This window comes from Amphiura filiformis, chromosome 8 (assembly GCF_039555335.1).
Source record: "Amphiura filiformis chromosome 8, Afil_fr2py, whole genome shotgun sequence".
NCBI classification, from domain to species: Eukaryota; Metazoa; Echinodermata; class Ophiuroidea; order Amphilepidida; family Amphiuridae; genus Amphiura; species Amphiura filiformis.
The window spans coordinates 60,229,694-60,255,233 of record NC_092635.1 but is presented as its reverse complement, the minus strand read 5'-3'; the positions used below and the strand labels follow the sequence as shown (position 1 = coordinate 60,255,233).

General features: G+C 36.1%; 1 protein-coding gene across 2 annotated transcripts in view; it reads left to right on the top strand.

The window, feature by feature from the left end:
* LOC140159308 (transcription factor 7-like 2) overlaps positions 1-15,025 on the top strand; it is a 111,804-nt gene extending 96,779 nt beyond the window's left edge. For both annotated transcript variants that reach the window (XM_072182734.1, XM_072182733.1), the window contains 2 exons: positions 9,515-9,587; positions 11,825-15,025. In XM_072182734.1, the coding sequence (XP_072038835.1) occupies positions 9,515-9,587; positions 11,825-12,533 (782 nt within the window). In that variant the 3' untranslated portion in view covers positions 12,534-15,025. The remainder of the gene's footprint in view (positions 1-9,514; positions 9,588-11,824) is intronic.
* Positions 15,026-25,540: the final 10,515 nt, after the last annotated feature.

The window sequence follows — 25,540 nt, the reverse complement described above, 5'->3', positions numbered from 1 at the left end:
CGTAATATTCAAAAATGCATGAGGAAATCACCAAAATAGAGACATTACATGAGGGAATATATTTCTACTTCCCAAAAAGAGTATTCTCACACATAAATAAAATGAAACGATGAATGAGAGTTTCTAGATGTTTTTAGCCAACTTAATTAATGCTGGGAAAAAAAATGTGTATGAGGGAAAAAAGGAGAACTTGAAGAGCAGCATACATCGTTTAATGAAGTTATATGGAGTTGAGTTTGAGCAGAAAAAATTGGGGGGAAATTAGAAGGGAGATATGGGCGCATTGTTAGTGACGGTGAAATCAGAGATTGATCATTTTGAGTTTTAGGAGATAAAGATTGAGGTTATTATTCATAGGAGAGTTAGTGCTATTAGTTGGCTGGTAGCTTGGTTATGATAAGACAATGTTGTTACTATAATGAAGTAGGCATTGCTTATATTTAGTATGTTTGACTTTTTAATTGGTATGATTTTATGCATGTTATCATCACGAGGCTTTGCCATCCATCATCATGCATTGTACTTTTAATTAAGTTCATCACAGAATTTACAGATTTAAGTCAAAATGATGTTATATTTTACATGTTTGTTGCAGGTTAATTTATAAAGTGTCAATGCCCGCTTTTTAGGAAAAGATACGTTCTCGAAGTGATAACAACCTGAATTTTCTTCTAATAGCTGAGATTTGATGCTAATCGTCTTTCATCGATATAACAACCTGTGTAATAAGTAATCACGTCAAGAGCTTCTCGCACAAACAATACACTTAGCCATGCACGGAGAAGAACATTGTTCCAAAGGCCAATCTATCAATCATCTTTTGTACAAGTATCACGGCGCAAGATTAATTTGAAATGATTTTCATTGTGCGGCACCTGTGAAATATTCAGATCATTTGGCACAAAAAACCAGCGTATCTATATGCGATCGTCTCCCTTGTAAGAGTGCTATGACTGTCAGTTATTTGTGTAGCATCATAAATAGCCTCGGGTCATCTTTTTTTTTATCCTCTTCTTTTTTTTTTAAAGAGTCGTGGGGAATTAAGAATTGGCCATGATAAGTTTCAAAAACAGGAGAGGAATGGAATTGATTAAGGTTGCTGAATGAGATTACGATTGAACCTTAAGTCTATTTAGCAAGAGGGATAATCCGGATTCTGTTTTTAAATGAGCCTATGTGGAACCTTGGTGGTTGTTCAGTTTGTAGACACTGGTACTAGACCCATTTTTACTTTCGGTATCTATCATCCTTAGATTGAAAATATAGTCGCATATTTGTATCAGATCTGTATCTGTGGGTTCTTGGTACGATATATTTGACGATTTGTATTGTTAGCAGTTAGCATTTCATTTTCAAATGTTCATCTGCAATGTAGTAAACAGTGTTAAAACTTTGATAAGAATGCGATAAATTTTAACCAGAATTTAATCGTCATGTTTTTTTAATTTTAATTGAACCCCATGAGAACTACCTGCCAATTGGCCGAAATGAAGTTTTCATTATCAGTTGGCCCAATCAGCAAGATTGTTAGAATAATTTCACCACACAAAAAAATTGGGGTGAATTATTTGCAAAGCTCCATTCTGATTGGTGATTAAAGTGAAGATATCATGTAATTGACCAATCAGAGGCAATGTTAGATAGTGCTCAGGGGGTTAAGTAAATGTCAACATACATGCATTTTCTTATCATTCGCATCAGTTTGGATGATAGTCATGCAAATCACCCAATAAACACTTTGTTTTTCCCATTCCGAGTGAAAATCAACATATTTCTTTGCATAAGTCCCAATCCAAGTAAGAATCACATTTATATATAAGGAACTTTTGAGTAAGAAGTGCGTAAGACCACTGTGGCACTGTGATCAATACTACATGATTGAAATACTCGATACTACACAGAAAAAAGCCTTGGCTATTATTTACAAAGTCTTATTTGTTTGAATCAAAGCTTGAGCTTCCTATTAGCTCGTGCTGATTTCTTTCTGAATCGCTGAAAATGAGTTTCACAGGCTGTATAGAGCCTATATACCGCTGGTCTATTATTGCTTCTCATATCCGAGGATCAACCCCGTCTCAACCCCCTTCTCGTCGTCGTGTATGAAAACATGGGGCGGATGCGCGTTGAGCAGATTAGGACGCCGACTCGGGCGTACGGCCGTGGATTGATTGTAGATTGGATTGTGAGCCGGAGAGATGTGTTTTGTATCGAGAGTTGTATCGAGCGTGTGGGAGAAGCTGGCTCTCTGGTATGGCCACAGGCGATGTTGAGTACAGATCTGAATCGCTTGGATGTGAAGAACAAGAAAAAGAAAAAATATATATATAAAAAAGAAGAAGAGAGATAGATAGTGAGAGCGAAAACTCAACTTGTATTTTATTTCCTCGGGGGTAAAGAATCCACAATTTTTTTTTTTTTTTTTTTGGTAAGTGCTTGAAGGAGAGACTCCAAATAGTGTTAACGCAGCAAGCAAGCCTGAACAGAATTTGTTTCAGTGACATTTCGGGTAAGGGGAAAGTCTCGTATCTTAACCTTTTAATTGATGATACACAATTTCTCGTGTTTTATTTTGGTGAAGATATGTTATCTAAAACCTTGTCAGTTTCCCGGTTAAAATATGTCCACATTTTTTTCTATCATAGCTGAAAATATTTTTGTAAATTTATAAACAGGACTTAAAAAAACACATTGAAACATTTTCAAATTTGAGCAAATTTTCAAAGTGTTTGGTTCTTTCAGACTAGCTAGGGGGTAAAACGGGAAATGTTCTCACTAAAAACCGGGGATGTTCAACCTTGTAACTACCACTTAATATACGTCAAATTTGTGGCAATGTCGAGCTACAAATGTGTAAGTTGGTGTAATTTTTCCAGAAATGGGATTTTACGATAGATGGAAAGAGCCTGAATACAAAAATATGTTTGAAAAATAAATTTATGTGAATTTCCATTTGACCATTTCACTCAACAGATTAGTTGCAGTGTTTAAATAAATTGGATTAATATGTTCAAAATTGAAAGAACAATCCGCAGTTATATTGTAGCAAAGATCATTGTTTGAAGCACAGCAACCTGTATCTAGAGTATGATCATCAAGTAGTTTAACTATGCACACCGTGTGATGGCCCGGTGTTTGGCCTGGGATTTCTTGCAGGCAAATAGTAAGCTTACAATGCATATACATAAGGATAGAGTCATATAGAAATGAATGGCTCCTAGGCACACTACGAATGTCTGCTTGCAAACAATAGGATATAAACCACCTAGTTATTGTCTTACGATATAGCTGCAGAATTTTGAGGATAAATGTTGCACTCTGAGTCGCGTATATATATGTTCACCGGCATTTCTCGCCTCGCAAGGATTGCGTACTCAGGTATCATCTCACTCGGAAAAGTAAACAGTTGGATTTATTTAAGTCAAGTTTTTACAGTTGAGGTGCTTTAGCGCGTGATTGGACATTAGATAACGGGGGGAAACGATAGGAGCGAAATAGTGCAGCAGTTTTTTCAGCATCGGAGGAAATATAGTGATGCAAACAGGTGGTGATGTTTAGGTGAAAAGGACATTTTGGAATCGAATCAATCATTTTGTGAATATGTTGTCTATCTGTTACATGGCACTGTCAAGTCATCAATAGTCAAAATTAGGCGTCGTTTGGAACTGACGTACATTAAGTCAGATGTTAATTTGTCATCCTTTTGTATGGTATAAATCAAACTATTGTTTGTACATGAATAGTTTAGATTGAAGTATCTCTGTGGACTGGTGCATGCAATTTCTATGAATGCAGCGTCATTTTCATGACTGACTGCCCAACACAGTATGCTGCAATTCTAGGTTTGTGAACAATAAGCAGTACAAGTCGTTGTAATCGACCTAATTAATTATTTGTGATAGGGAGCAATCACTCTACATCAACTCAAACGGCAAAGCCTGGAAAAATAAATAAAACATGAAGCAAGAATTCATAAGTTACAGAGGTAAGGGTGTAACGCTCTGCTCTGAAGTCCAGGGGGTGCGAGGGGGTGATTATGTTGCCATGTTAAAAGGTAAATCTTACCCTGCATGTGTGCAGTAATGGGCTGCTGTAGATCCAGTAGACTTTGGGCTCGCTTCCTCACATGGGGTAAATAAGGCAACTGAGCATGACCACCATTCTCTTCTCTTTTCTTTTCTTTTTCCTAAAGAATTCTTGGACTCCACTCCATCATCCCTATCTTAGTGAAAACTCACATCCATGATCCATCTCTTAGCGAAACCTTGTATCCACTTCTTGCTCTAAACCTCTTAACTGTAAAGTGCAATGCCTTATGTAATAAATCTCAAGTCTTCTTCCTGTTCAGATAGATTTTGTGCCCTTGAACATGGATGAAGCAAACCATTCCAATATAAAGTCTACACCTACAAGGCTTTATCCATTTTCAAGGGCCAAAAGTAAATATGAGGTGTTTCCTGCATGTACTTTGGGCACTTGAACATGGATGAAGCAACTTCTTCAATATAAAATCTACACCTACAAGACTTTATCCATGTTCAAGGGCCAAAAGTACATAGGTTTTTCCCGCCCAGTGACGTTAAATACTTCAAAAATGTGTCCGCTTCTGGAGGAAGCTCCGTAACGGATAATACCTCGAGTCAAGGTTAATGTTGCAATTTTCGTGCCTAATAATGTGAATTATCAATTTTAATGATTAGTCTCGTGATGAGTGGTATCGATGTTCAAATTTTCCTACCAGAAATATCCATGGGTTGACGGCGACAATCAATATCAATAAATGTGTTAGCTTAATCGTGACTGGCAGATGTACACATGTATATCTAGCTAATGAGGACAAATAGGCCGGTAATTCCTGTAATATGGGATATGCAACCGAATTCAGTCTATTTTCACAGCAGGTTTTATTTTTGCGAAATTTGTGGGGTTTGGTTGTCAGGGGCGCCAGTGTATTGAGAATTTAATGCTACTTAGTGTTGTAGTAGTTGAATTGCAAAATCAAAAAGAAGTTTAAAATGTTGATATTTTATTGTGGTTTTTGTAATATATTTATATTATATGACCAAGGATTGCCCAGTGCGGCATGAAAAATTACGAAAGCATGTTGTCTTTAGTAAAATGTCGTACTGTTAATTATGGGTCGGAACATTAAGCATTAGTGCACTTTAGATCCTTTAAGTCACAAACCATATAATGACTTCTTTGCAACATTATGTCAACAAATAAATGCAACGTGCAATTGTTGGGAATAGTAGGCATTGTTCAATGGTCTATGAACTAAGGATTTTGATATCAACTGAAGCTCTTTATTTCAATCTTTGAGAGAATAGACCAGACTTCCTGTGTACTTTATTGTTTGGTTGTCACAAATATCTCTAGTTGGTTTTTGTAAATGTGGGTTAATTTGGTTCGAAAATGGTTGAGGCAAGTTATTTTGGCGACAACTCTCTAGTCTGAATGTTACCTAGTCAGAAAGCTCTTTAATCCGAAGGCTCTTTAGTCCGAAGGTTCGCTAGTCCGAACACATAATTTACCATTCGCTCAGTTTAAATTCTGAAAAAGGTTCGCTAGTCTGAATATCAGGTTCTCTAGTCCGAGGATTTGCTAGTCTGAATAAGATAGAGCTCGCTAACTCTAACCCTGATCCTAACCCTTTTTCTATATTTGGACTAGAGAGCCTTCGCATTAGCGAACTTAATTTGGTTTTCGGACTAGTGACTCTTCGGATTAGAGAACCTTCGGACTAGCAACCTAGGACTTGAGAGAAGTCGCAGTTATTTTGCTATTTGAAACAAGGGGTAACCAACATGATTTACTTGATAACAGATCCACTTTGGCTTTTCTAGGAATTTAAAAAAGCTTAATTTTATTGGAACTGAATTTTACCAATAACAGATTTGTGACAAGGTCAGATTCACATTAGATCCAATTTTGAATGTGTAATGGTTAAAAAAAACCAGAAATAAATTATGCATTTTTAGATTTGTAAAGTTGTAAGGTGCTGAGAAAACAAGCCACATTAGCTAGTCACACATATGTATACGCAAATTCCACAAAAAGTTGCTGTACAGATTTTTTTTTAAATACATTTTATAGCAAATTGGTGGAATGGGCTATTCCAGACATGAATGGCACCCCCCCCCCAAAGAAGACATGTAAGTTTGTACCATAAATTTTTGGTTAGTTCCCAGACAAAATTTTATCCTAAAAAAAAAAAGAAATGGGAATTCCCATTTTGACAACAAAATGATTCAAAAATTTGGGGATTCCAAGTGTCCCTAAAGAAAACAGGCAATTTTTTGCGAAATTTTTTGCAAATTCCCAAGTCTAAAATTAGAAGTGTCTTTTCTTGGGAATACCCATGTCTTCTCTACTTCAGGGTTGTGAAAATAATGACCATTTGTTTTTTTTTTTTGGGGTGAATTCCCAACGCAAAAAATGGTGAAAAGTTTTGAGAATCCCATGTCTTGTTTAGGGGGAGTGGCTTTAATTTCTGGAACAGCCCAATGCCTAATCCACTTGTGTAAATCAAATAAGAGGAGTAGAGACTGAAGATGCAAGTAAAATGATGATGCAAGTACTGTAGAAAATGCGGCATGTCATGAGAAAGACACTTTTCGATACAAATTTAAATCGGATATCAAATCTGGTTATAGGATCAGCTCTGTTTGAGACAAGTTGTAGTCGTGTGTACTATCATGGTTCTACATGCATGTTCCTAAGTATGCGTTTTACGTGTATTACAATTATAGCATATTTTTATGATAATTCTGTTCTTTGATTTATGTGTGGCTAGTATTTATCATTATGAATAAACACATAAGTGAGCCATTAGTCATTGTACGACATGGTCTCAGATTTGAAGCAGGTTTCACTGCCAAAGTGTGTAAAAATTCACCCCAGAGTGAAAATAGCCATGTTTAATTTCTAAGGTGTCTTTTCTAGGGTAAAATTGTTTGTAGAACATGATTTTTTTTTTTTTTTTTTGCATCGTACATCGTTTTGCTACAAAATGTTGATTTGTGGCCGATTTTGCCCGAAAAACACACTTTTTGGGTGACAAAAATTTTCACATGCCAACTTTGTATACTCATAGAGTCTACAATATACATAGATATGGCCCTTCAAAATGTTAACATATCAGCTGAGGGTACTATTTGATGGATTCAGGTATTTGTCTTGTGATTGACTTAATAATTTGCGCGCAAGAATCATTCAAATATGACATGAATCGTAACAATTGACATGCCAAAATAAGCCGTTTTTCGCAAAAAAATTGATTTGAAAAATCATAACTCTTGATAGGAAGGTGCTACAGTGATGGTTGACCTACCAGTCTATGCAGTATTTAATTGGCTTTCATTTGATACCTAACTTTGTTCATTTTAACTAAGGGAAAGACTTGCAAAATGTAAAAATGTTTCCCCTACCCCTTAAAATGTTGATGTGTGTAAAAATTCCCGTCATTTATAAAAATCGGGATTACAAGAAAACTACAAGAGCTATAGGCTTGAAAAACTAATGAGTTATGCACAGTATAAGTTCCTACTTGGGTATAACATTAATATCTTTCCATTCCTTCTCAATTTTCTTTTCTAATTTTTTTAACAATTTGTGAAATCTGTAAATTAGGTAAAATTTGGCATTTCGAAAAATCGCAACAAAAAAAATATGAGGGCGACATGTTTAAAAAAACTAATCAGTTATTCCCATGATACAGTACTACAGGGATATAGTACCAAACTTGTGCTAAAATGCATATTTTTTTAGTTCTAATTTTTTTAACAAATTAACTCGCCACCCCATTTTTGAGCAAAATTGGGTACAATTAGTACCTGTAATATTGAACAATCATGTGACCTATATTCAATGTGTGTGCACCAATCAGATGTCAGACTTGCATTACAACATGATGTGAGCCTTGCAGAGCCTTTACAAGTGTGCCAATAGAGTTCAAATATGTTGTGATGATGTTGTCACTTATGGATCTCATATTTTTTATTTCCGTCAGAAGCATATGCCTCTACTGTAATGCTCATATCAGGAAAACAATGACAGATTTTGCATTTCTGATTTCAGAAAAACTAATCAGTTATTACCATGATACAGTACTACAGGGATATAGTATCAAACTTGTGCTAAAACGCATATTTTTTAGTTCTAATTTTTTATCAAATTGACTCGCCATCCCATTTTTGAGCAAAATCAGGAACAATTAGTACCTGTAATATTGCACAATCATGTGACCTATATTCAATGTGTGTGCACCAATCAGATGTCAGACTTGCACTACAACATGATGTGAACCTTGCAGAGCCTTTATAAGTGTGCCAATAGAGTTCAAATATGTTGTGATGATGTTGTCACTTGTGGATCTCATATTTTTATTTCCGTCAAAAGCATATGCCTCTACTGTAATGCTCATATCAGGAAAACAATGACAGATTGTGCATTTTTGACTTCAGAAATGAATTCTGCACAAAATTTCAGTCTAGAAAACATATTAAAAACAATATTTTTGAAACTTTATATTTTGCCATTTTTGGCAGTCAAACCTGCTTCAAATCTGAAACCGTGTCGTACGTAGATTATAACCCTTAAAAGCTTCATATTTTCTGATGATAAAATGGAAATAATTCTATATCGGTTCTATCATCAGCGCAAAGTGATAATATTCTGGTCATCAAGCTGTACCTGCTAATAAGTAATGACAAACAAAACATGATATTGTTTTTGGAGGCAAAACTGTGAACCATGACAAACCTGTTGCAATTCTGAGCATTGTCTGCCGGGGTGCAATCGCAGGTCAGGTCCATTAAACTGCCATTTTGTGTAGCTGTATACTCAACCAAGTTGAACCACTTTAAGTTGCACTTTATTTATTATTTTCACTAAAAGAATTGATCAGATGACTGAAACTATGGACCACAATGGCCTCATCCCATTTGGCATAGTTCAATAACCTCAACTAAACACTCATAGTGCACAATTTGATCTCAAGTTGCAGAGTATGAGTTTTTGTACCCACATTTTCTAAGGTCATTCAATGAATGTACAAATGTATTGGGGTTAAAGAACTGTGCCCTGATAGATGAGCATGTTGTGGATCCTAGTGTATGACCAAATGGTGTGGTTTGACTTTGTTTCGCTATTCTGGTGCAAACAACTTTCAAATGGTGGGTTTATGGGCTTGTTTTGTTTACTTGATTGTGAGTTGTGTTGAATTTGTGTAATTTGCAAAGAAGAGCGGGACTTTTAGGTTCATTGTTTGATAATGACTGGTGTGTGGTGGCTCACTTGGATTATATGCAATGGAATTGAAAGAATTTGTGTGCGGTAATTGTCACGTTGATGTTTCTACATGGTACTCATTAGAAACGTTCACACTCAATTAATTCTAAGGAGCTTGTGGAATAGTTTATATTATTCCAAAGAAGTTCTGTATTTTAAGTTTGTATTGTATTGTCCAAAAATACATGCCTAACTCTTTTTGTACCAACTTTTATTTACTTTTCAGAACCATCAACACCAAAGAAATGCAGGGCTCGTTTCGGAGTGGATCAGCAAGAATTCTGGTGTAAACCATGCAGGTGAGAAAAATGTGTTATTGTTTTTGTTTTTTGGGTTTTTTTTTATGTCTCCACCGGCGAGGCATACTGTTTTTGCGATGTCCGTCAATCCTTCCGTACCTCCGGATGCTGTATCTCGTGAATAGATAGGCGGATTGACTTCAGATTTTCAGGATAGGTAGGTCATGGTCAGAAACTCGGGCTACTTTTTTGGGTGGTGTTTAAGGTCAAAGGTCATTTGAGTTCAACTTGTGAATTAAAATTTGGTCTCATATGAACAGTTCAAAGTGCTAGTATTTTATTTTTACAATCTCCTCTCTGGAGGACTTAGTTCACTTGAATGGTTTGTAATTGTATAATGTGGATCCTGGGTACTGTGAATCATCTCTTTCACCACTGGAGGGTTTAAACTTAGTTACATTCTGTTCAATGCTGAATGGTTGAACCCTGTACGAGGTTGATGACTTGTAAAATCCACATCAGTAGGTAAAATATTTTTCACCCTGATGTTCACCCAGTGATGTTGAAGCACCAGTTACGCACGCACATCTATGCGGCATCTTTAAGCGTGTGCGTCCGTATGCTCACGGATGTCACTGCCATATCAGGGTGAAAAATGGTTTAAGGGGCACACAGGATCACTCAAAGTCGGAAATTTTAAACATTATTTTGTATTGTATCTTTAAACGTAATGATGATAAGTTCATAAAAGTATACATTTTCAGAAAGGAAATGGCACAAGGAATCCAACTAGCACAGCAGATTTCTGCAAAAATGACAAACATCTAGAAAGTGTTTTCTTAAATTTTTGAATTTTTTCTAGTATGAAGATAGATCAAAAAGGGCAATTATTAACCCTAGAACTACAGAGCCATAGTTTTTTGTAACACTAAGGAGGGGGGTTGTTGCACCTCCCTACTTTTTAATTATAAATGTCATATACTGTTATATTTAGTACCATTGTATAGCTATGGGCCTTTATTCAAAATAAGTACAAACATTCCCCACATATAGAGGCCCTGCATGAAATTATCGATTGGCTCCAAACAAAGGATTTGAGCCGGTGTCCTTCACCATAGTTATGGCGGAGTGCAGTCCATTCAATCAAATGTTGTCATCAATCTATTTGATCGTAGTGTAGGGTTATGTGTGTGACGCGAACTGTCACGGTAGATTGCAATCATGCTTTTGTTGAATGCATTTGAGTAGTCCTCCATATTTACGGGATGATACGTCACATGCAAGGCCTCTATTGTCACTATGACATAATGTGAGCATGCCCATGCAAATTTGGGAAATTCTTGCTATGTCCAAAAGTATAAGCAAAATTGATTTTCAGCCAAAAATTCTACGAACATGCGATTTCCACCAAATTTTCTTCTAAAACTAACATGTAAAAAGTCAGTAGCTCTTGGAATGATTTTACAAGACCAACATGAAAATCATGGATTTTACTGTCTGGTGGGCCTCACCACCCCAGTCATTTTTAATGGCCGATTCTACCCCCATTTTTTAAGGTTCTGGGGTAAAAAATTATCACTGAAATGAGCGCAAAGGATGGATGTACGATTAGCTTAGGTCGTTTGGGCGTAAACATGCACATTTTTTATGATGGATGAAAAACCTTTGGGGGAGGGGGGTTGGTATAATCCCCCCCTTTTCATAGTTCTAGGGTTAAAGGTGGGTGGTCACATTTTTTTTCTTTTTCATATTGTGTTTGTGTACCTTGCATTGAGGCCTGTACTAAAATAATCTGATTCCGAAGTTTTGAGTTGAATTGCGCAAGCGGTTTTGATATTAGAGGCAAAAGGGTGTTTCAGATGAGCCCAATGAACAGTATGGGTGTTACAAACCACCAACGGGGATGAGGCTATAGGTTGGGCCTTTTTATTTCAAAATCTCCATTTTGATATAATAAAGTAGGGGGGATGAGGCTGTTGATCTGGTCATACACCTTTAAGTGTGTTTGTTCAATAAGAGTGGGAGAGAGACGTTGTCTTTCATCACTTGGAATCATTTTGAGTCAGTGAGGCTTGAATCAGAGAGATTACAATTTTGCAGTTCTAAATAGTGTGTAATTAGTCAATGAGTAGGCACGGAGCAGGTGTTGCTAACCTTAGTGTAATGTATGGCCTGAAGAAATCAAATGAAGCTTGTATTGAGGGAATAACAAGCGATATGGATGTGTGGAATTTTCAATTTTTTTGTTTTTTCTAATAAAATGATAATAATTTACTCTTTCGATTCTTTGCTTGTAGGAGGAAGAAGAAGTGCATCCGATATGTGGCTCAGGATGAAAACGGTGTTAAGAACGAGGACGACGACAGCGATGCAGAAGACATGGATCAATCTCCAGGGTCTCCTAGCATCCCGTCATCGTCCCCGAAGCCTTCCACCTCACGGAGTCCCGACCATTCAATGCACAATTCCCACCCTAGTGAAGGACATTCTTCTGCATCATCGCATTCAAAGCCGATGCCGTCATCGTCATCAATGTCGTTGTCATCATCGTCATCAACGTCAAAACTGAACAACACCTCCCACCACCCGGCTGAAAGGTCGTCGTCAGCGTCGTCGTCATCGCACCATCACACACCGTCCATGTCGTCGCGACCACTGTCGCAACCGCGACCAATGTCACAACCTTCGTCGCCGTTTCAACCTTCGTCGCCGTTTGCGCATTCACCGTCACACATCGTACACATACCTCACCCCGGTGTGCATCCAAGCCACCACCCCGGACTGACTACTCAGCCACCTGTTCTTGTGTATCCTTCGTCACCATTGTCAATGTTTCCACATCATCTGGGGTCACCTGAAGCACTCAGGAGTCACCATATAGCCAATGGTATGCATCATCCAGGACTCCTATCCTCAGTGCCTCCTCCACAGAGGCCGCCTAGAAGAAATGGCAGTACTGACGTACCCCAAGACTTATCAATGAAATCTGCCACAGTATCTGCATAGTGCTTACATTATTATGTGTAAATAGTGTTTCTCACATGGACAAAACAATTTTTTGTGCAAAAGTCCATGCTTTATATATCTTGGGGGCGCTTTTGTTTTATGCTACTCGCTGAAGAAAACCTACCAGTTTTACTAGCCGTGTGTGCTGCTCATTAACTCTACAACGCTCAATTTGAGCTGCTACGAGGCAACTGGAATTCATGTCATAGTGTTCTCTTGAATTATTACGAGACTAAACGCAAGCGTGTCGGTGTTGTGTTTAGTTTTGCAGCATTGTATCCATTTCTCTTAAGTTTATCTGTCGTAAGAGGCTTTGCTGTATCCTATACTGATAACAGGCTTGGTGTCTTTTCACAAATGTTCATTTTTAAATGGAACTAGTCGCTTACAAGTGTGAGACATTTCCTTCTGGGTACAGCTCAATGCCTGGTATTATGAACTTGACTCCGGCAACATTCCGGGTATGTCAAACTACGCCAAGAGCCCTAAGTTCACCTTTGCTCTGTAGTGTAATACCATTCAGGCCGTTGAACTGTGCCAAGAAAGCGAGAGTGTTTATTTAGCACATCAATATCTTGTATAAAAAAAAAGACAGCGCTTCAAGACTTAATGCATGTTCCATGATGTATGGATTATTGACTTAGTCTAGGGTACAAAGTTCTCTTGCTCCGAGCCAGACAAATGTTGTCAGCTCATCTAACCCAGCTTGGTTTTAAGAAAAAGGTCACATGTTTGATTGATAGGCCTAACGCCTTTGTTCGCTTTATTGGACCTAGTTAGCACAAGCTAGATAAATCACTCTCACAAATATATCATATTATCCCAAAATGACAGGATCTTTATTAATGAGACAAATAAGATTGTGACAGTTGGGATGAATACCAATAGAAATAGCAGAATTTTATATCAAGTCAATATACATCATTGAAATGTTTACTTGTTGAGCAAGTCAATACAAAAGTAGTATCATACAACAGATTTTCAGAACAAAAAAAATTGAATACTGGCCTTGGGATTTTTTTCAAAGTTTGGCATAACTTCAGATGTTGTTGTCATCAATTTTACGCTGACAGTCTGTTGAAATAGATATATATTCCTTCCAGTTTGAACCTTTCCATTCAAATAAAATGCGTATAAAAAATCAGTTACAAGTGTTATTTGACTAGATAAGTCTGTACTTTTATGTCATAATGTCACTTGAAATTGAACTTGCTTTCATAGGAAGAAACTGATCTATGAAATATTTGTATGGAAAGGTTTTTTTGGTCAGCCAGATTCAATGGCGGCTGTTGGTAAATATTGCTTTGATCAGTTTTGGGTTGAGACATTCTCGGCTCATCGAGGATCCACCATAAATGCATCATGAATCACACCTGAGTCTGTGAAGTATGGTAGTCGCAAAGCCTCTTTAAGATGTGAATATGAAAGAACAAAGAATACACATGTTTTTTTTTTGGTCAGTCCGCATTATTAGTTTTTGTTTTCTTGTGTAATGAGACCTGTTCCCACAAAAAGAGAGGAAAGTTACAAATCATTATTTTAGAGTTGTGGCCAGATTCACAATCTCTGGATCATAAGCTTTAAAATGATGTATAACTTGACAGGGTTGCGCCCTCGCTAGGTGTTCAGAAGTCAACATTTCAAAGAAGAATTATTTAGTTTTTTGTTGGTTTTTGGCATGTTCAAGGAACCGTGATCTCCTTTTCTTCCTGGGCAACTTGTGCTCATTTTGTGAGAACAGGTCTCATATTTGATTGACAAAGTACAAATTATGGGCTGTTCCAGTTGAGATCCATACACCCCCTATGGAAGACATAACCTTGACCTTCCACACCGGGAGTGTGAATTTCAAATGGGGTAACCTGAATGAGTGACTCCAATTGAAATCTACACCCCATGTGTGGGAGACTAAGGTCATGTCTTCCATTGGCGGGGTGTGAATTTCAACCGGAATAGCCCAAATTGTGTTCTTCATTTCATAAATCTAACAATACAGATTATTATTTTATGTATTTTTCTTGTTTGGCCTTCCTACCTCACTCAACTCAACCTTTTTCGTGTTCAAATCTGTATAAAATCCTGATGTATATGAATGACTTGATTAAGGTGTTGTATGTCCATGGTGACTTGACCAAAGTATCATATGTCTAAGGTGACTTGACTAGGGTGCCAAACAACCTCATATGCAAATACACAGTTCTGTAACTCAAATATGCTTGTGCACTCATATAACAACCTCTAAATGTATTGGGTACAAAAACTCATACTCACATTGTTGAGGTTGACTTTTGAGATAGTGTTGTTGCATAGGGGGTGTTGAACTGTGTATTTTGAGATGAGACCATTTGGTTCATAGTTTACATGTCTAACCTGATGTATGCAAGGTTATTACTAATAGAATGAACAACACATCGATTCCTATCAGCAAACTCAAATCTGAAGTGATTGGTAGAAGGTCTTAAAATAAACTTGTGGCTTAGGCTTTTAAGAAACGACCATTTTAGTCAACTTGTTGAGATTTAACCGATTGATTAGCCACTGAATGGGATTTGATGTGGCGCTGAATAAAATGTTGTCTGCTCAAACTTCAAAGTCAAACATTCATAGCTGTCTGCAGTGCAGGGGCTGGTGGGTTTCAGTAGGATCCACAACATGCTCATCTATCAAGGACACAGTTCTTTAACCCCAATACATTTGTATATTCATTGAATGCCTTTGAAAATTTGGGTACTAAAACTCATATTCTGCAACTTGATGTCAAATTTTGCACTATGATTGTTTAATTGAGGTTATTGAACTATGCCATTGGGATGAGGTCATTGTGGTCCATAGTGTTTTTCTATGTCAAGAACTACACAACCATTCTCCTCTACGTTGAAAGTCACCTTTAAGTTACTGTTATTGCTTGTTAGTACCATTGGGCTATTCCTGTTGAAATCCATACACCCCTCTATGGGAGACATGACCTTAATCTCCCACACAGGGGGTAACCCCATTTGATGAAGGTCATATCTACCAAGTTGCAAACCATAGCAGTTCCATTGGTCAAACCCGGGACAAGGGATGAAAAGTTACACATGTGTGCAGAGGGTAATCTATCAGGAGGCTCTGGTTCTTTAAATGATAAATTTGTGATTTGCCAATGTTGGTATGGTTGTAGTGCTGGTTCCATACTGCACAAACACCAAGGGTGATAAGGGAGTGTGTGTGTACTTGATAATAAAAAACTTTGGGTCTTTATTTTGGCTGGCATAATACAGTATTTAGATCTTTGCATGGCATATCCCATTTACATATGACGGCTGTCTACATGACAGGTGATTTGTATTTCTTGACAGTTATTGATTTGTAGCACAATTTTGTTTTCCTTTACCATTGATAATGTCATAAAGTGCTACACATGACATGATTTCATTTTTAGCCCAAATGAGTGGACAAGAACACCCTTGTGGCAACATTGGCAGTAACACATGAGCACTCCAAGGCACTGTGGATAAAAATGATTCCAGGTTTAGATCCCAATGGTACTTGAATGCAATAATGTTTTAAGTGCTTTAATATACCTAATGCTATGCCAGAAGTTGGTAATAGCTGCCCTGTGAACAGTTGGCAATGTAGACACAGTATATTGTACTCACCTACATATGACAGCTACACATGGCAGCTATTGCACTTACAACCTCCTTGCATTGAATTGAGGGAGTTTTGGCTTTGTAGGACAGAAGGTCTATCAAACAATCAATCTATTAGGATTGATGCACTGCACACTTGGTAAGACAAAAAATAAAAGGTGTGAGGTTTGATCAGCTGACAAGAATGTTATCCAGAATTTTCTGAAAGAACATGAATGATGATTTTCCTTGCCCCTTGATTGATTGTTGAACATGATAGCATTCTTTGGTCGCATGGTGTAATGTGCTTTAGTAGGACAACATGACGCTTATCGCACATCAAGCTGTACAAACTAATGATGAAAAACAGGGCTTATATGTGGCATTTGGAGAATTGAGAGAATTTGTAAAGTGTCAGGCAAATTATAGTACAGTTGTTTATTTTGAGCCTTGTTAGAAAGATCTCGCATATATAGATACTCTTCAATCATACTATAGATGGCTATACCCTCTACTAAATATGTCAGGGCAAGTTCAAGTGTCAAATGCTGATAGGTTCAGAACAAATAGCAGCTGGCCCAATGGTAAAGTAAAGCATGATCCCTACTCGGCATGGTTGCCGATTTTCTGCTGCCTCAATCAAAATTAATACACACCAATACTAGTCATGGTACCAGTACAAGTTTGAAGAGTTGATATTTTAACACTAAAATACACTGTCAGGGCAAGTAACTGTCGTGAATGGTTTCAAGTATTTTAAAAAAATGACATTAATTTACTTGCTGATGATGTAATTATGACATACTTATGTGAATTGCCCTCTGAAAATGGCTGAACTGTCACTAGGATCCACAACATGCTCATCGATCATGGCACAGTTCTTTAACCCAATACATTTGTACATTCATTGAATGACCTTTGAAAATTTGGGGACAAAAACTCATACTCATATAATTTTGCACTATGGTTGTTTAATTGAGGTTATTGAACTATGCCATTGGGATGAGGCTATTATGGTCCATAGTGGGTATTCCTGTGCTGATTTGCTTTTTCCTGACTGCATTTGTTGATAAATTTATAAATGAGTTCACCTGTGCTGCCAGGTCATATGAGCTTGTTGTTATGAAACGCCTGTTTGGAATGCTGCTTCCAACAAACCAAAATTGACCAATTGAACCATGTATAATTGTACACCGTGTATTTAGCCTAATAGTAGCAGTAATTGCAGTCAATTGTTTGTCTAGCACCATGATACCTGTGCGTGAATACTATGGCACAGCGAGTATATGCTTGTTATGCTTGTTACCGTTAACACTTGTAGGAGAGCGCACACTTCCAAACACCCACGTGCAGGTCTTTGTGTTTGGTACGTATTTGAACGCACCTGTCATGTTTCCCATGTGCCAAGTTCAATGTTGCTTGCTTGGTTTGAAGCGCCATTCTTGCATTGCACTAAAGCATGTCAAACATTACTCAAACTCACTGGAGCATTTTTCAAGAAAAGAACCAAAATGAAACACGAGCACCAACACTAGGATCCACAACATTCTCACCCAATCGGGGCACAGTTCTTTAACCCCAATACATTTGTACATTCATTGAATGACCTTTGAAAATTTGGGGACACAAACTCATACTTGAGGTCAGATTTTGCACGGTGGTTGTTTAATTGAGGTTAGTGAACTATGCCATTGGGATGAGGCCATTGTGGAAATAGCATTGTGTATAGTTGGTTGCCGTCTAGGTGTTGACGGTGACTGTCGATCTAAAGCAGGTCGAAAAGTTGACAAGTGCAATGTGCATGATGTATTGTTGTATTTCCACAACTGTTCTTACCAATGTCCGCGTTATCATTTAATTTGATCTCTGTAATTGATGTTTGAATGAACCAAATTGCCAATTATTTTCTTTGTGTACAAGTTTTGTATTACATGAGTTGTAAACTTGTAATTGCAATAATGTAAAACAGTATTGCCAAAAAAATAGCATTTTGATTTTTCCCAGGAGGTATTCCTGTTATTGAATATTTTATAAGAATTCAATATAGATGAAAATTGAGGGACGAATGATATGAGGGCGTACTTTAAATTAATCATGAATGATGACCAAACAAAATAGGAATTTGAATTGATTATTGAGGGTGTACTTTCATTTTGTGTCCAAAGTGCATTAGACAAATTTCCGACAGGAAATACAAAACCACAGTGGAACAAAATATATATACTAAACTAACCATAAAAACTTCAGAAAAAGTGACTTTGACAAGAGTTATATTAGTAACACAACTCTGACACGAAGAGTCATGTTATATTGGTGGGCTGATCCATTTAAAGTCCACATCCCTCTGTGGAAGATTTAGGAAATGTCTTCCACAGGGGGAGTATGAATTTCAAGTGGAATTAGTGCATTAGGTGCTCTATTTGAAACTCATTCAGGTTGAATCTTTCTCAGAGAGTGTATGAAATTCAAATGGAGCTGCCTAATGTCACTTGGCTTTTTTACATGGGAAAATATAGATTATATAACTACAACATCGGTGTCGTCGAGTACCTCCTTGAAAGAGAAACTTTGATTGTAGAAAGGATTGCGGAATGAAGTTTGCTTCAGAATTTCCCAAACTTTTTCATGTGTCAGGAGTGACTCCTTGTGAATATTTAAACCACAATGACTTTTTTTACCAGACTTTAATAGAAATGATACTATAGAGCAAGAGAGAACCTATTTTCATAATAATTCTTAAATGTATTGACTTAAAAATGTTGGGTGGATTGAGGAAGGTCAGAGGTCAAACAGGATTATTTTTAGGGAATACTTGGTGCCACATGATCTTAAAATTTGGTGGTAGGTCAACAAAGCACTTGCACAACTTTCTTGTCTTCAACTCTTAATATATCCTTATGACATTGGGTTATGATGGGGGAAACAATGTACCACGGAAATAATTTGTTATGAGCCTGTCAAACTTCAGTTCCATGCATGTTTGCGGTATAAGTTTATTGCAATTTTGTATGCTAAACGCTACATGCATTCAATAAGCCTTTGTATTGCTCAATGGTTCAAGATGCATTCCATTTTGGTGGCAATTCAATTTGATGTTCTTCTAATGATGTTCTGTTACCCATGCAGCTGTTTGGGTGTACGAGTTCCTTCAGTCAAATTCTGTGAGTGAATGGGTCACATATATGGTGAGCTGTTCTGTGAAGACTTTAATGTTGCAAGCTTCCTGAAAGCAGCTCTTAAAATGTGTGCACCAAATCGCCATCTCAAATCTTAAGACTTGCCGATGATGCACACACTGCAACCGTTTCCAATCAAGATTATGCGTCCATGTTTAAACACGATGACATTTTGATACAGGTTATAATTAAGAAATCAAACTTCCTCTTTGTAATTCATTGACCTTTGACCTCACATTTTCCCCCTTTCCGACTCAAAAAGTCTGTGACAGCTGTTGACTTGCTTGGATTTTTTTACTAGTTGCCTGTAACCATGGTAACTCAACAAAACAATTGTGTAAAGATACGCTTTTACTGAAAAGATAACTTTATTAGCACTGTGAGTACTATAATAATATTATTGAGAAATGTATAAATACAAGATCCTAGAACTGCAATGTTTTTGCACCTTTTTGATAAAAAAGAAAATTTGTATATGTCAATGTTTTACATTTGTATTAAAAATTGTATATGTTACTGTTTGTCACACACTACTTAAGCTGGTGTATTTAAGTACAAGTTCTGTCCAGTTTGGGTGTCCATCATTGGTCATCAAACACTCAGAGAATACTTGATGGTGGAAGGCCACTATTTCAAAGATATCGCTACCCAAATAGGCCTTGCATTCTGGTATTTGTAACGTAAGTAATGTTCTTTTGTGTGTGTATTATTAAGACAAAAACCCTGCTGCCACAATATATTTCTTAAAGATAATGAACAAAATGCTCTTGATAGAGCTGTTGAGTCTTGGGACAAAACTTCCATGTTATTGATCTACATTTTTACAAATTTTTTATAATTGGAAAAAAAAAATCCTTTTGGCCCGATTAATCATTTTGGATTTGCCAGTCCTCACTAGGATCCACAACATGTTCATCTATCAAGGCACAGTTCTTTAACCCCAATACATTTGCACATTCATTGAATGACCTTGGAAAATTTGGTTACAAAAACTCATTCTCTGAAACTTGAGGTCAAATTTTGCACTGTGATTGTTTAATTGAGGTTATTGAACTATGCTATTAGGATGAGGCCATTGTGGTCCCTAGTGCCTGGTTTCGTATGAAATGCACTGTTAATAAAGTGGACGTTTTTGTGTTATATTTATTTACATGCTTTTCACGTTAAAAACCGATACCGCAAAAATGACATAAGAAATCGTAGAATCGCAAATTTAAAAATGAGTGAAGCTGTTCAAAATTTGCGAGGCGTGAACAAATCAATTGCCTGAAAATGTCCACTGACACATAACATAAGCAAGCACTGCATTCAAATCTAATCTTCTAATACTTGCTTTCACTTTTTTTTTTTTTTTAATTATCACAAAACGTTTTGACAACTCAGCCCTTTTGCTATTTGAATGCAGTATTAGCTTTACAGGCGGTGATGTTATCATTATTTTTGTTCATATTAATGTTTTAAAACCCCTTGGACACTATTTGTTATCTAACAGCATTTCTGATTGGTTGATAACTTACCATTTCAATTGCCAATACAATAACCTATTCCCGAACAGCTATACTTGCATCCCTGATAATTAATTCACGCAGCTAAATTTTGAAAAAGAAATTGTTGAACCTTTCTCGATAATATTCAGTAATTGTTTTATTCTATCACTTTATTCATCCCTGTATTCTAATTATTTGTATGAAGACTGACTACCAAGTAGTACTATTAGTGAGCCAACGGCTCAAAGTATTGGCCTAATTTGATTTCATAGTAATCCAAGATTACGAGTAGAAATTGAAAATTAATTGATTCAATATGAAGTCTGATGATTTAACAATTGATTCAACTGATTTCAAATATATATATAAATTCTATGAGTTTTCTACTTGAATCGTCAATTGGAAAGATTAATTTTACAATAGTATTTCTATCAAATTTATATGTATAACCTAATAATATAAGATTGTTTTTGATGGGATGATTATTTTATTATCACAAGTAAATTCTGATTTGTTATGGTACAAGTTAAATCACTTTATTCAACTGCAATCTGTGAATTATGAAGTATCAAAAGGAGCTAATTCTGTCAAAGTAATCCAGACCTTGTTGCTTAGCCGAATTTTGAAACTTCAAAGTGGTACTGTATAACATCGTTGGGCAAGAAAAACCTATGTACTTATGGCCCTTGAACATGTTTAAAACAAAACTGCTAAGACGTTACATAGGAGGTTTTGCTTTAAACATGTTCCGGGGCCAATGACACATAGGAGGTTTATTTTTGGGTACAGATATTTTCACGATATTTGACCTTTGTGTATGTTGGTATTTTCGCAAAATTATATGACATAAGTTGATATTCGTGTGTTGTTAAATTCATGAACTAACCTTATTTGCAAAATTTGTGAAAATAAAAGCATTACGAAAATGAGCACTTATACAGTGAATGATCAATTGACATTACCACTCATACAGTTAATAATCATAGTGAAAGTTAGTCCCAATCCTGAAATACAGTCACATTCGTTTCCTTCATTGGAATTTGGGACAAGGAGATATTGTATACAAATCTTGACATATTAAGGGGGTCCTACACCCCTCGATAAATTTGTTTATTTTTGCATTTTTCTCAAAACTAATAACACAGTGGTAACAAAAGTTATGTATATTATAGGGGCAAGGAATCCAATTACTACACTGGAATTTCAGTGACCCAAGACAAGCGGTTCGTTATTTATGATAAGAAATAAGGTACCGCTATGATGTACCTCATTTGCTATCATATATACTGAACCGCTTGTCTTGAGTCACTGAAATTTCAGTGTAGTAATTGGATTCCTCGCCCCAATAATATACATAATTTTTGTTACCAATGTGTTATTATTTTTTGAGAAAAATGCAAAAATAGTCCCAAATTTACCACAGGGGTGTAGTACCCCCTTAATCAAACTATTATAATTTCTTGTAGATGAAATGGTCGTCTTTTCAAATTGCGAGGTTTATTGTTTCCTTTCCATGCCAGTTTGTTCGTTTGTTTTTCTCCAGTTTGTGTTCATTATTTCTACCACAGATGATGTATATTTTCACCACAGATAAATAAATTATACTTAATTTTTGTGTGACTGCAGAATATTTTCTAAGCAAACACAGTATGAAATATGTTGAGTCAACTCGCTGCGTATCAATGCAGGGTATTTTGTATAAACCAGGATAAAGACTACCTGAGTACTACCTGCCGATCTAACATTGCCTCTGATTGGTCAATTACATGATATCTTCACTTTAATCACCAATCAGAATGGAGCTTTGCAAATAATTCACCCCAATTTTTTTGCATGGTGACATTATTCTAACAATGTTGCCGATTGGTCCAATTAATAATGAAAACTTCTTTTCGGCCAATCGGCAGGTAGTTCTCATGGGGCTAAACTACTTGCAATGCATTGTTACAACTCGGAATGGACCAATAATATTATAACCATGTTATTTCAAGTCAAGTATAATTCTCTCAAAAAATTATTCTTTACATGCTTATAAAGCGTTCTTGAGAGAGAAAAAAACAAAAAAAGGTAAAATCATTAAATGATTTACATATTTCGAGTTGATCAAATTTAAACCTCAAAAAGGCCTACATTTTGTATTGTTCAGTAAGAGTTATAACATTGCATTGTGCTGCACAGGTATTCTGTGTAAGATTGCAATATATGTCCTAAGGCTGTGCTTGTACTGCTCCATGTATTACTTTCATCGTTCCCATAATTTTTTTTGGAAGGGGGCATTTTTTACACACCGTGGGTCCTATGAAATGGAATTGAAAATATACATAGGAAGATATGAATCTTCTTGGCCTGGCAACTTGGCATCGAAAAAATATCACTGTTTGAATCACTTTAAGAAAAACTTATTGTTCTTTTTCCCTCTTCGAACAGCTAAAAGCCAGTGGGTAATGTTAAATTACCCATAGTCCAAAACAAAGACCTGTGTTACAGGATATATTTCATTGAAAAGTTGTTCCTGATTTTTGGCTCTTGTGTTGTGACCCCAACTTGGAAAAGAAGTGTGTAGCAAGTGCAACCTCAGCCTAAGATAATCGATAAAATATTATCGTGCTAGTGTAATCTTTCTTAGATTGTGCATACTGCACAACCCAAGAAAGAAAGTTTACTGGTAACAAAGTATTTCTTTAATTACTATATGTCATTGATATAATTATAGAAATTGGTTAAAAATAATTCCTTGTTTTTTTCATTGAAGTATTTTTGTTTACAAAATTTTCATTGGTTAAATTGTTGATTTGACCTTTGACCTGTTAGCCTCCATGGCTTTTTGTATTGTGTTACCCAGCTGTACAGAATGGCCCTGGTATAGTGTGTATCTGTGTGACCATATTCTTTTTTTAAGAAAATCAAAAAACAATATTTAAAAAAAAATAACTACAATTTTCTGGTAGTTTGAGCAGAAAAGAACAGAGCAAAGAACAGTGATAGTCATATTTCTGTAAAAATTAAATAAAACAGGAACAAAATTTTAAAATTATGTGTTTGTGTGTTTTCTTTTCTTGTTGCACCCATGTTGAAAAATGAAAGAAATTTACATCTGTAAATAAGAGGGTGAGGTTAAGGTGTTGTGCTGTCGGCTGGGAAAATACGATCGACGAGGGTTCAAGCTTGGGCTTGCCTTTAGGTTATACGACGTATTGTTGGTCGGAGCAGCAGAAAAAAGTAGTTCACAGCATCTTGAGAATGGTAGCGAGCTTTAGCAAAAATTGCATTGATCATTTCATAGCGAGTGTGTAGAAGAATTCAAATATCACAGATATTCATTTGTAGGTCCTGTGGTTCTTGAGTTCTGTTGTAAAGAGGGCTGATACAAAAACACTTTTGTAAAACGCACATCAACTCATTAACAACAATAAATTAAGCAAGTTTTCAAAGTATATGATTTGTAGAATGAACGTTTGCAAAACAATAATGATAATGAAAATCAATTTTTTTTTTGGCTGCTTCGACCAACAATACCTCGTATACCGTTAAGTGAGAATTCTCTTCCTCTCCCAAAATGTTCCTATAAAGTCGGAAATCCTACAATTGTGTTCACCTCTACAGAATAAAATTGTAGAATTTCTTTTATTACTAACTTTTTATTCCACCCTGTATACCTCATGAAAACCTTGATTTTGACATCAAAAGAACTTAAGCACATTTTCTCACTATTCGTGACTTACTCACCCGCAAGGTCAAAATAAGAATTTTTTTCATGAATCTGTAATTTATCTACTTAAGTAGAGAAATTAGCTATGCATTTGAATGGGGTTTCAAGTTCAACTTCGCCAATACTGCTGCTATTCTCTTTTTTTTTTTTTTAAATTTTTCATTTAAAAAATACATAATGACAATTTTAATGAGTTTTCCTTCACTTGTAGGTTGATTTATAAACAATTTTTTTACACTTTCGCTTGGATCACTGGTGGGCCTTTATGAATGGTGGGAGATATGTTTCATGTAGATGATGTGAACAAAAAATTGATAAAAATTCTATTTAAAATTTGGAAACAAATTGTTTTAATGGTAGGCCTCGGATGAAATATAGAAATTCCTATATAATAAAATCGGACCACCTAGCTAATAAGGATTTATGATATAGGGGACGAAACAAAATCAAAACAAAAAAAGTGAAATTAAATGCCTATTAAAAATGCAAATAATTAAATACACTTTATTGGACACAGTTTGAAGAAAAATACAAAGAAAAAGGGAAAAACATACACAAAATACAAATAAAATGTCAAGAAAAGGAACATAAGGTCATAATGAAGAGAAAAAAGAAGAAAATATGAAAACTTTCCAGAAGTAAAATTATTACATTTTGCAATATCATAAAAGGGGTTGAAAATGAAGAAAACCAAAAAATAAATATGAAGAAAAAAATGTCAAAAGGTGAGTGTCGAGTTAGCATGGTAGGGACCACACCGTTAGTGATAACACAGGGACTGCAGAATTTGATCTGCAATGTATGCTATCCGATGTGGTAAAGGAAATCCTATGCTTTCGTCTCATTGGAAGTGACACTTAAGTGTCCTACCATGCCACGGCTCACCTCGATGGAAAGCCAGTAAATTTAACCTATATGAATGTTAGGAATATTGCACCACCAATAACGGTGCTATTTTTAGCTATAGAGAAATCCCTTATTTTTGACGTCAAGCACATTATTGATGGCGCTATTACCTCAAAAA